At 36.8% G+C, this 13,564-nt stretch overlaps 1 protein-coding gene across 1 annotated transcript in view; it reads right to left on the bottom strand.

Annotated features, from left to right (window-relative positions):
• Trhde (thyrotropin releasing hormone degrading enzyme) overlaps positions 1 to 13,564 on the bottom strand; it is a 335,962-nt gene that overhangs the window by 26,622 nt on the left and 295,776 nt on the right. The window contains exons 13-15 of the mRNA XM_051176235.1: positions 11,556 to 11,703; positions 9,516 to 9,613; positions 8,072 to 8,179 (exon numbers count right to left, since the gene is read on the bottom strand). Of these exons, the coding sequence (XP_051032192.1) occupies positions 8,072 to 8,179; positions 9,516 to 9,613; positions 11,556 to 11,703 (354 nt within the window). The remainder of the gene's footprint in view (positions 1 to 8,071; positions 8,180 to 9,515; positions 9,614 to 11,555; positions 11,704 to 13,564) is intronic.

Below are 13,564 nucleotides of genomic sequence, written 5' to 3'. Positions count from 1 at the left end.
ATCTCAATCAAGAACTACAATAGTTTTATTTAATTTTAAAGGTATATTTTTAACAATGAAAAACAAACAAAAATGTTATATATTTTTTTAAAAACACAAATGAAACCTAAACACTAAACGGATCATTAACTATATTCCCATTACCTAAATGTAGACCTAGGAACCTGACCCTGTTATCACGGCTCTCAACTTTCCTAATGCTGTAACCCTTCAATATAGTTCCTCATTTTGTGATGACCCCCAGTCACAAAACTATTTTCATCACTACTTCATAACTATAATTTTGCTATTATGAACCTGAATGTAAATATCTGTGTTTTCTGATGGACTTGGGTGACACCTGTGAAAGGGTCCTTCTAGTCCCCAAAGAGGTCATGAGGTTGAGAACCGCTGCCCTATAATATCACAAGTTTCACAAAGAATGACAATGATGATTTGCTTCTTAGCCTTTGAAACAATGGAAGAATTGGTAACTGGTGTCAATAAAGAGCTGAGTTTTGATGTTGATTGTGACTGCCAGAGGACTCTTAACACATCCTGCCTTAAGGCAACCATGGCCAAATTCTGAGTTATCCTATTTCCATTTTGAAGGCAACCCTTCACAGCATGACTTGGCATTGTTATGGAAGTATCAAATCCTAGGGCAAACTGGGGAAGGAAGAAGGAAGGGAAATTATCCTTTAGTTTTTGATTAATCATATAACTAAAGTGGGAAAAAAATACACCAACGTTTTCCTCTGGGGAATGTTAATGGAAAATGATTATTTTTTTATTAAGTGGACTTGATGTATTTCCACCAATTTCACAATCAACACTGACTACAAATGTGTTTCAAGTGTTCAGAAAATGAGAATTTGGTAATTATAGATTACGTATGACTTTTTTATTCACAACTTACGCAGATGAGATTAATTAAGAGTTGATGTCAGTCAATATTTTTCAAGTTCCCTAAAATTTACAGAACCAAATGAACAGTGAGGGTTGAGGGACATGTTCTAGCCACAGTGAACCCCAGACCTCTGTGTTAGGGTATACCAATTACTGGTCTTGATCAGCTCTCTGTTATGTGTGCTTTCTGTTTAGGCAATCGTTTTCATTCTTTGACTTTCTACCATACAATAATTCAGCAGTCTTCAAAGTGATAGATTTATACCTAAAGAATAAGAGGACCTGTGAATTATGTCACATGAACCAAGTTCCAAAATAACTACATTCTCCTTCCATAAAAGTGTTTCTATTTCTTCCACCATCTAGAGGAAAAATAATTCTCACCTATATGTTATCTTCCAGAGGTGCATGACACTGCAATGGAAAAGAAAATCTTAAATATTGGTGATGTATTTGTGAACTATGATTTTAGGCTCTTAAAATGACTTGTATTCACAATATGTAAAGGAAGGCCCAAGTTATATGGTAATCAAAATCTGATAATTGATACTTATGATATTTGGCAAAATGTTTGGGAATATTATGAAAAATTCCTTCACGATGCTTCAAGGAAACACTTTCCATTCTCTTATTCTTGTTATTTAAAAATATTTTTGAGTGTATGCATGTAAGTTTATACATATACTTATGTACATGCAGACACGCACACGTTGCAAAAAAAGGTATCATAGAAAGGTCTCTGAGTAGCATTACATTAGGATGAAAGCCAGGAGAAAAGGGAAGAATGATCAGTATCTGTGACTACAAAGAAGCCCAATGCATATCCAGTATATCCCTCAAATTGATGGTCAGAGGTTGTCCTGATTCCCAAAACCATAGAGACCATTGCCATTGTTCTGGGTTGCCCTCCAGTCCTACTGTTGAAGACATCACATTCTTAAATCATCGGACATGGGTGGATCACAATGAGCAGGGGGCTTCCTCCCTGCTGGCCTCCAACTCATTAGTATATGAGCAGTACAGGTTGGATCTAGAGTGCTGTTTAGGAAGTAAATAAAGAGGAAATGAGTTTGGGAGGAAAAGTAAAGAGGGTGGGATAGATCTGGGAGGAATAAGAGGCCGATCAAAATATATTTTGTAAAATTTTCCAAAGAATGAAAATATCATGTGAAAAATAAAGCAGTCATATTGCCAAATGTTTAATTAATAAGCACAACTGAAATGTGCCTTTTAGATCACACCTGTTGCAGTTGGAAAGTCTGTAAGGACCATATTTGCATGTTAACAGTATATGGAGAGTTAAAGCCTTGAAATGATTCAAATGTCTGTTTCATAGAAATTGTGAGATACCATCTTAAGCATATTCTAGAGGACATATGGGCACAGAGCAGCAGCTTATGGAATTATGTTAATGATAGTCCCTGAATAATTCTTCTGTTCAAAAATGCAATCCTTAAATCTTGTCACTCTTCCTCAGTAATGCTCAAACTTTCCACCTCTTTCGTCTTCTACTACCTGCCTTTGAGCACACTTTAAAACAGTTTTGATTTAATCAGTCATTGCACGGATTATATTCTCACACAGATCATATGTCACTCATTGGTGGCCCCTGTTTGAGTTTCACTTCTAGATTTCTGTGACTATTTTTGACCTTTGGTCTCTACCTATACGGGTGTGAATGAAAATGGTCCCCACAGGCTCATAAGTTTGAACACTTGGTCCTGACTTGATAGAACTTTTTGGGAGGGAGATGTGGCCTTGTTGGCGGAGGGATGTCAGTAGCGGTGGGCTTTATGGTTTGTGGATCAAGACATAAGCTCTCAGTTACTGTCCCAGCACTACACCTGCCTTCCTACTAACCTCATCCCCACTGGGATGGTTATGGACTCTAATCCTCTAGAACCATGAACCCAAAATTAGATGATTTCTTTTATAAGTTGCCTTGGCAATAGAGTTTTATTGTAGCAATTGAAAGGTGACTAAGACTACTCTATTAGACTTCGTGGTTTGTAAAGTAGAATAATACATTTTCAACATACGCCAAATGAGAGTTTAGCATCAAACCAATGAAAACGGCTACATTCCAAGTGTTTGAGCACCCAAAAGGTAGGAGTTGCTCAATCCATGTTAACTGAATGTAGCTACATCTGCCCTTGTATTAAATGACCAAAAGAGAACCACAATTGGACTAGTGTAAGAAAAGTGTATGGTTTGTATGCACAAACATTAGGCATGGAAATTTGATATAAGCACTGAAGCCTTTGAGTGACTTTACTTCAGAAGCTTTCATCACTTATCTGACAAGAAAGCTAAGGAAGTTTGTTCAGGTTTTCTACTCAAACAACCTCAGTTTGATCAGGAATATCCTTTACTATGGAGAGTTAGCTTCGCTTACATCACATCAGCAGTTCCCAAAGTGTGCTTCCCAGAGAAGCTGTGCTATCACTGCCTGATCATGATTTAAATACAAGCTGGTAGACCCCACTCTACCAACTGAAGTCCCTGGGTGTTGCTGATGCTGTTGAAACTTCAGGACACCGTGTTAATGCTCATAGAGCACCAATTCTTCTCCAGTTACCTATAACTTCTACTGTAGAGTTCTTAATATATATTACACATTTATTCTTCAATGTTTTAAACCATGCCTGGCAAATTATATATGTCAGTTTGATGTACACTGCAACAAAAGTAAGGGCAAGTATCAGGGTGGTAGAACTATGTAGCCTGATCCATCCACTGATCAGGATGGCAACTAGCAGAACATCTCTGCAAGACCTACATTTTCCTTGGGAAAAAATTTAAACAAAAATTGTAAGATTATACACTGGCCATCTCTGAAATGTAAGAAGCTTTAAAAGTAAGGTAACACTAATGATATATTCACAACATTATGAATAATTACATGGGCAGTGAAGTTTGTGAATTAAATTCATAAAACTCCAGCGATGTTCTCCTATTATCATTTTGATTCCAAAAGGAATTTCAAAATTATTTTAGTTCAATAGACCTTCATTATGCAGAAGTTCCTGTTTTTGTTCAAATTATGTGTGTGAGAGTATGTTTTTGCATGTATGTGCGTATAAATGCATGTGTGCATGTGTGTATTTGTAAGGAAACTAGAGGATTACACAAGATGGTGTTTTTCAGGAATTTCCTCCCTTGATTTTTGAGACAGAGTACTTTACTGAGCCTGGAACTCACCAAGTAAGCTAGGGTTGTTGATTAGCAAGTTCTAGGGAGTCACCTGCCTCTGTCTCTCTAGAACAGGAATTATAGAAGCATGCAATCACATATAAAAGTTCTACAAATGGAATTAATAAGTCCTGTATCAACTGAGATATCTCCCAGGCCCATTTTAATGTTGTTGTTGTTTTGTTTTTTTAAGTAAAGATATCAGTCTCTAGTTTATGTGTTGGAAAATGATATTGTTATCTACTAAGTAAGACTTCTATGTGTTAAATTAATTTGCACATTTATCAGGATTCTCTACTACAAAAGAGATATCAAAGTGAATATGTATTATGGACAGGTTTTACTAAGTAGGCTTATGTCATATGGGCTGTGTAGTCCAGCAATATTGATGGTAACTATCATTACACTCAATATGGACTTACAGTTTATATTGTGTCTTCTAATACTATTTGAAAAATAACACATTACTATGGGAGCACATTTAATTTCAGTTTAGAAAGTTATCAGAAAAGACTTACAGTCCCTGTGTGGCTAACTGTATAAACTCCACTGTGTCCATTACAGAGACTGTCAAATAGAAACTAATCTGCAGTGTGTTCTACACTTGACTCAGTGAAACTTCTACTTGTTGTCTAATTATCAGCAACTGGGAGAAACTACTTTCTAACCCAGTGTATGCTTTTTATATATTAATACATTTTATGCTTTTATATATTAATAAAAAACCCAGGTCTTTCTATTTTTATTCCTTTATTGTATTTTTAGAAGTGAGATTTCCAGGTCTCACAAGCTCTCTCCTAGTTCATATTTTCCAGATCTTTTTATCATTTGTATTGTTCTCTACTGAAGGCTGGGCCATTTGTCTCCTTTCTGAACCGTGGCACTCAGCTGAACTTAGCCTGCAAATTGCAACCTAACAAGACCTGACTGTAGCTCAGGCTGTTTTTATGCATGACATCACCATTACAATTCAACACATTGTAGCATCTGAATATTTTAAAAGGGATCAGAGTGTCGGCTCTTCAATTTATCACCCACTGTAACTCCAGAATTTTTCTCTCTGCTGCCATCATCTCCAGCTACCGAATGCAGCTCTTGTTTCCATTATCCCTCCTTGTGCACTGACGTTCACATCTGCTCCATTTTCCTGATTCTAATGTATCTGATTTGCCCATCTGCCCAATGTGTCAAGGCGCTGAACAGCGTTGTGGCAGCCACTAAGATCTGTGAGCCTCACTGATTCTTCTTGACTAATTGTTCTTTGTGTTTTCAGCGTAAGTATGCATCTTTCAGCGTGTTTCACCTATAGTTGATGTGGCTTCCAGGGCTTTTCTCTTAGATAATTTCTTGTAAGTTATTCTTTTTAAGGCTCTAGTAACAGAATCAAACAAAAGCACCAACTATCAACTACCACCTGTCCTCTGTGGTGGCGTCTGTTAAGCTGTTGCATGAAAATTGAGATAAAGCCTCTGTTTTTCACATACAGTAGCTCAGTGGCTATCATGTATCCTTGCTCCAGTAGACCACTGTTGGACATACAAGAGTTGGTTAAGTAAATCTAAGTAAACAGTAAATTCCACTTAGCAAATCTGCAGGTCCCAATATAATTTGAAGCAAATCAGACAACATAAAAGCAATGAAAAAAGCAAGAAAAGAATCATAAAATGTTTGGGATCAGTTTATCATTTCTGCCATGAACAAAGGCAAAACTCTCAAGACCAAAGTGAGCTGGCAAATTATGCGTAATTTTCATTTATAGGGAAATTATGGGAGCAATAGATTATGAAAGCCTGTGAATGAAAAATACTGTATTTATTAAACTAGTTAGCATCCTGTGTATGCCACATGGAATCCCATCCTCCTGCCTTAGGTTCTAGCCCAGAGCCACTGTTGGCCCTAATCCAGGCTGTTTTACTAACATAATCTTACTCATGTCCCAGGGGAGGGAAAGAACTTCTTCCAAACAGGAATCTCCTCCTTTGCCATGGCCTCCCTGACTCTTTCTTATGCTCACATTTTTTTTGAGAAAATTAAACTCTATTTTCATAGAATACCACTGTCACACTATATTATTATTAGAACAAGGCATTATTAATTTTGAGATCATTTTTCTATTTGCTTTCCGGCTACTGGCTGCTACAAAAGCTTGCATAATAAGAGGTTGCTTAATAAGTTTGTAAAGTCAGTGAATTATTTTAAAATTAGTGCCTTTTTAATAATTACACTTTTTAAATATAGATGCTAAGCCTGAATGCTCTTTGGAAAATCATGATAATACAGTTTTGTGAGCCAAATATTAATAAAGTGGTAAGAAAATATGTTTACATAAGCAAGTTCTTTGAAAGATTAAAAACAATTAGCAGTTCTAAGAAAGTGCATGTGTTTGTAGTCAATAAATAAATAAATATATCAAAAGGAAACAATACAAAAATAAAAGATAAGGAAGTAGATGTCATAATTTATAAATATTACTATTGTTCATCTTTTTTCTATCATTCATATATATATATATATATATATATATATATATATATATATAAAACATGTGTCCTAATTTTACATTTTGTATTAGGGATAAATATTTTCGTGTTCTTTTTGCATGGGATAGAATTGAAGGAGGTGGTAACTTCAGGATAATACAACTTACAATGTGTCCAGTTCTATAATATAGTCTTCAGGAGACTAAGCATGAAGGACAATTAGTGCTAACATTGGAAAAATGTTAAAATGATGACACATTAGTACTAAAAAAGACAGATGACATTTAACCATTGACTTAAATGCAATTGACAACTAACAGTGATACAATACTTTCCTCTTTAACTCACGACAGAACCAGCAATGGTTCACTTAAAGGACAAGTGGGAAACTTAACAGAAAGTAAGAAACATTAAAATAAAATTACTAAACACTACAGTGAAAGATTTTCCTGAGGACCTTAACTTTAAACAGATTCGGCATTCTATAATATGGACTCAGCAAGATGCTAAATTTACATGTGTAATTGACATTGGGATAACTGTCAATTTCTCCCCAAAACAGGCAACAGTGCCCGTAGTCCTATACATTTATCGGCAAGTTTACCACCTACGTCAGAGACAAGCCTCTCGTGACACAGAAAACATCATTATCTCTTCAAATTGCCTAGTAGTTTTTCTTCCCTTACCATGAGATTGTAGACAGTCATGAAAGCCAGAAAGCAGAGAAAAAATGGAACGCACACACACACACACACACACACACACACACACACACACACACACAAAATTAGGATAATTAAGTCTCCTAGAAATACAAAGAGGTGTCTTTACATCTGTAAGATGTGTGTGTATGTGTGTGTGTGTCTGTGTGTGTATAGTCTATAAGACATATATAGATATATCTGTCACTCTTATTAAAATATGGTATTTGGTAAAATGCCATTTTTTCCTTAAAATGTTTTCTTAAATAATCCTAATTATCCATTTTGTATTAAAATTATGCACCATAAAATTCTAAGGTAAGATACAAGTTAAGGTCACAGTCAAGGGGGCACCCAAAGAGCAAAGGTCTTGCTTGTAACCTTTCTGTTTTTAGTTTTCCATTTGAAGATTGGTTCTGCTACTTTGTTGATAATATATGCTGGTGACTGTGAATAAACACTTCAACCTTTACAAAAACCTTGTAGAGTTTAAATTGGATTTACTTGTTTTTCTTATAAGACAGTTACTTAATCCAAGTTGATACCCTCCCATATATGAAGAATGAGGGCCTAGACTAGGAAAGTTAGCCTAAAACTTAACACTCCCAGGACAAGTGTGGTATAGTCTCCTGGCTGCCACCTTGCAGAGTGAAGCTGAGACAAAGATTTGCCCGTATATTTTTCTGATCTTGCTTTTCTCCATTTGGTGAGAGGAATGTGCCCACCTAGATCTGAAACATCATTGAATGCTACCAGAAATACAGGACATGCATTAAATACTCGGGGAGCACTGTGCATACTCTGACTCACCTGTTCCTGTTGCTAGAAATCCAGTCAGAAATAAGTGTTGATGCCTGCTGGTGACAGTGTTTGTTCCCGAAGCTGCATGCCAGCATTATGACTTCTCTCCGTAGCTCCCTACACGTTGTTGGCAGGGGAGAACATTAAAGGAAATGTTACTCTCTGAAGAAGAGAAATTTATTTCGGGTGGGTGGACAGATGGTTGCATACAGACAGGATGATCAATACAAGGGAAAGAGAGACAGAGAGAGAGAGAAAAAGAGAGACAGAGAGAGAGAGACAGAGACAGAGGGCTATTTCAGATATGATGACCAATATTCATTGTCAACTTGACCAGATTTACAATTACCATGACGACATATCTCTGAATATATCTGGTGTTCCAAGGATACTTTTCTGAAGAAGAAATACCCATTGTGAATATACATATTCACTATTTCATCAGCAGGGGTCTAAGACCTTATTCAGGGGAAAGGAAGATGCCAGCAGACTTTAAATTCTCTTTGTCTCTGGACTGTGGATAGAATATGATGGTCACCTTCTCCGTCACCATCATACATGGTGTCACACAGAAAGTGTCCTGGTATACCAAGGGTCAAGTAAGCCCCGAGAACTGATACACACAGGAAGTCACAGCACTGAGAAGGTAAACTGAACACAAAATTTACCTCAACCATACAGCTTTTACCATTGGTACCTTTAGGGAAGGAAAAAGTAATTTTCTTCAATGGAGTGTCACTGTATATAAACCACACTCCACGATAGACTCCATGCCTGGGTTGAGCTGGCCATTACCAGATAGGTAGCATGGCTTTTGTTTTGTTTTATGGAATTTTATTTTGTTTCGTTTGGTTTTTTTTTTTTTCTGTCTCACTGGGTTTTGTTTGCTTGTTTTTCATTTTGTTTAGCTTTGGGTTTTTAGAGACAGATGAGAAAACTTGAAGTTAGGTAGGTAAGGAAGTAGAGACTATCAGGGAGGTTTTGGAGGAGGAGAAAATATGATCAAAATATATTGTATGAAATAAACTTTGTTTCCTTTATCAAGTATTTTTTTACATCATTGGGAAAAGTAAATAATGCAGTAGATAAGTAAAACATAGTGCAGATATAGGTACAGAAATCCTATATTGCTGGGAAAGAAAACTGAATTAGGCTGAATGGATGTTATGCACACCAAGTCTTTACTGGACATAAACCTCTAATCAAGGGCACAGGTTCTGATCCCAACCTCACAACACAGGCAGATCTTGAATTAAAACAGTCATGAACTGCTTTGTTCTCAAGATCAGGCAGCAACAACTTTGTTGCTCAGCTTCGGTCCACCCAGGAAAGTGAAATGCAAAATGCAGACTGAGAGAAAGGAAGTCTCATGCTGCTAAAGGCAGAGTGCTACTAGAAGTGTGTTTTTGTACAGCTCTGGAAAAAAAAGGATAACAATAAAATAAAATAGTACTCGTGTTGGTAGGATGCTTGAAGAAGAGATCCATTGAAGTTGTTTTTCGGCCATCCAAGCTTGATGTATGTTGTTGCGACTTGTTTTAAAATGTATTCCTACATGGAGAGTGGGAGGAAACGAGATAACATTAATTTAATCTTTCCAAATTAGATATTTTAAAAACAAAAATCTGGGTAATTCATAGTAATGTCCCTTATACCTTTATTCCACTTACTATTTAAGACACAGAAGACAGTATTCTTTTCATCTAACTGAATAATTTGCAGTGCTAAATATTTCACATGACCAATTTTAATGAAGTAAGAGGAATTGGGAATATTCCAGCTGACATTTATGCAAACATATGTGTAACCATATGTAGCTACATGTTAAGAAAATCCAGTATCTAATGTAGTTTTTATGATTTTTTATGTTTATTTAATGTATAGACGTGTGTGTGCTGGTGTGAGTAGATGTCACATGTCTACAGGTACCTGTAGGGGCCGGAAAAGGACAATTGATCTGATATAGATAGTTATCGTTGATTGTGAACTGCCAGACTCAGGTGCTGGCTATTCAACTGGGGTACCCTGGAAGAGCAGCGAGCATTTTCAACCTCTGAGCCATGCTCTTCAACGGAAATATCTAACATTTGTGCATTGTGCATCAGTAGAGGATATTCAGTGGAAAGCTATTATAGTGACCCAACCAACAGGCTAGCATTGTGGAAGAGAAGATGTAAATAACACTTCCATACTGTGAAATAGTATCACAAACTCAAAAATATATTCAACTAGCGATACATTTAAATATCAATGCCAATGTAAGATATGCTCTCCCACACTTTAATGTAATCTTAGATTTTTGTCTAAGGAATAAAAGTGGTAAAATTACAGCAAGAACATCTTTTAATGTTTACTGTAAGAGAAATCTACATGATATGCTATTCAAAAGTATAAACATACACAAGAATGTATTTTGCCTTTTTAGGAGTTTCATAGTTCAGCATCTCTTTGTTAAGGAGAAAGGGAAACATAAGACTTTCTAGTAGACAAACATTAGCCTCTAACGCAAATGACACATTTCTTTGCTTGTCTGTTGCGAAAGGCTTATGCAAAACTAGCAACAATGAACAGGCAAGCCATGATTATTCTCAATTTAAAAAGTAAATTGACAGTCACTTTCATGAAGCCTTGAGGTAAGATGAAAGGAGGCAACTGTGGTGAATATCAGACAACCTTGATGGCACTAATAACATCAAATCACTGACAATCCACCCTTGAATAATTTCAATTATGTATGTTAATTTACAGAGCCACTATATCATAAGGCACAGAACAATTTCAGGTTCTTAAAACAGCTTAAGAAAACTGTAAGAAATTGAGGAATCAAAAGTTCATTAGCTCTACTAAATTATGATATTAAAAATGATCATTGAATCTGATTAGGTGCTGCTGGTAGTACAATTTTGGTTTCCTGGGATTTGAGCTTGAAAAATCTGGTCAGGTATCATTTTGGAATGTGTGTCATGCCTCCATATCTGCCTGGATTATCTGTTGTTTGCTGCCCTGTATCCCCTTGGACCCAATTATGAATGGGTTTGGCCTCAATGTTGATCTTATCCTTGTTAATTAAGGAGGTGCATTGGCTTCACCATGCCCTTTTGGATAAAAATAATGACTAAGAATCTTTCCTGAAACTGTCTATATTCTGTTAAATTTTCTGGGATCCTACTACTCAGGTTACGTCCTTTGTGAAAACAGAGACCTTTAACTCTCAGGAAGTAAGTTTGAACTTATAGATTTACTAGGTACTTTCTTCCATAAATTCTCAGGCACTTAAGCTTAATTGACACTTTTAGGCCAGAATAAAAGGTAGCTTGTGTTAAATTCCCTTTTTTCAAATAACTGCCATCAGTACTGCATAGAAAATCAGGACAAAAATAACAGCCTACATAGCAAGAGGAAATAAAATAATTCAGACTCAGTTGCACAGAGTGCATAATGAGAAAACAGTTTATCTTCTGAAAATTAGAAAGAAGAAATTATATATTTTTACATTGAATACATTGTAGTTCTCCATACGGTCCAGTAATTTATCCAGAGGATAAAGAGCTCGGCTGGCAGCATGCCAAGGAAGAAAATCCTTCTCCTCAGACAGGTATCTGATAATCTCCAGGGGAATATTCTGAGGCAAAAAGCCTGCCCTGCACAGTCAAAAGGAAGTTAATGTTAATTAGATGCAGAAAAGAGCCACAATAATGCAAAAATGAAGATTTTACTCATGCAAATAAAAGACAGAAAGCAAGACTCATCACAGTCTGGAGAAAGGAAACGCAGTGATATGAAAATAAAATTACTCACTTAAAAAAAAAAAAAAAAAAAGCAGTGCTTGTTAGAATGCCAGAGCCACTTAATGCATACAGAGGCAGAGAGTTAGAACTTTACAAGAATATGTTATTGTAAAGGAGAGAACCTTGGAATTTGAAGTGAGCCAATAGGTATTTCTTTGACAGAAACTCCAGGGATAACGGGTAATTGAAAGTAATTGAACACTATTTTGTGGTTTTTGTAATTCTATGTAATGACTTTTAGCTCACTTTGCCATATATAGGATCACTAAATTAAAATACAAATTTGTTGTTTAAATGTCCATGCCATATAACAATATAAACATTCTAAATTGCATGGGTTGTGTATATGTATGTCTTACTTAAGGTTTCTATTGCTACGATGAAACACCATGACCAAAAGGCAAAGTGAGGAGGAAAGGGTTTATTTGGCTACACTTCAGCATTGGTATTCATCACTCAAGGAAGTCAGGACAGAAACTCAAACAGGGCAGGATCCTGGAGGCAGAAGCTGATGCAGAGGCCATGGAGGGGAGCAGCTTATTGGCTTGCTTCCCATGGTTTACTCAGACCACCTCTTATAGAACCCAGTATACACAGTCCAGGGATGGCCCCACCCACCATGGGCTGGGCCCTCCCCTATTGATCACTATTTGAGAAAATGCTTTATAGCTGGATCTCAGGGAGACGTTTCCTCAGCCGAGATTCCTTCCTCTGATGCCTCTAACTTTTGTCATGTTGACACACAGACGTAGCCAGTACAGTGTGTTTGTACACGTTGGAGTGTAGCATGTTACTACAGATGTGTGCATGCCACTGACCATGTGGAGGTCAGGGGAAATCTTTGGGCATGAGCCCTCATTTTCTAACCTGCTTGAAACCAGGTCTCTCTCGGTCACCTCATGCCATTTGACACATGAGTTTGCAGCAAGCCTGCCTTGGCCTCCTTTCCTCTTAGATGTACATTCTGGGATAATGGACATGTGCTGCCACATCAAGCTTTTTAGCTGAAAAGGGGGATGCTGGGGTTTCTAAACTCAGATCTGTATTTTACATTGCAAACACTTTACCCACATTGCCAGCCCAAACACAAAATTATTTAGTATATACTGAAATGAAGCTTTAAGAAGTTGTCTGAGTACATTTCATCACTAAGTGGGTTCTATGGGGAAGGGGGACCAGAAGGATTTGTATCTCTTGAATCCCCCACAGATCAGATACCTAATAGTATATTAGAAGATGACCTTGATGTCTCAACTGTATTAGCAACACCATTTTACTAGCCTTCTTTTTAACCTTAACTATTGCTATGGCCTGAATACTGATGTCCTCCCAAGTTCTTATGTTAGGGACTAATATTTAATGTGATGGTCTCAGAGGCAGAGGATGTTTAGGTAAAATATGGGTGGCATGACTGAGCTATAGAAGAAGCTCAGTTAAGCTTGCCTCCTTCTAACACTGATGGCCAACTGCATACATACAGACTTACAGTATAAAATACAATAAATCAAATCATTCCCTTATTTGAATTCACATGCTTTTTAAGATTTTAATTATTGCTATATTTGTTTGCTTGTTTTAGTGTGTGTGTGTGTGTGTGTGTGTGTGTGTGTGTTCACATGTGTATTTGCCTCCATGTGTGTCTGCACCACATATGTGCTTTGTGCCAACAGAGCCAAGAACAGGGTATTGGATCTCCTGGAACTGGAGTTACAGG

This window comes from Phodopus roborovskii, unplaced genomic scaffold (assembly GCF_943737965.1).
Source record: "Phodopus roborovskii unplaced genomic scaffold, PHOROB, whole genome shotgun sequence".
NCBI classification, from domain to species: Eukaryota; Metazoa; Chordata; class Mammalia; order Rodentia; family Cricetidae; genus Phodopus; species Phodopus roborovskii.
The sequence above is the reverse complement of the archived record's forward strand: the minus strand, read 5'-3'. Positions and strand labels throughout refer to the sequence as shown.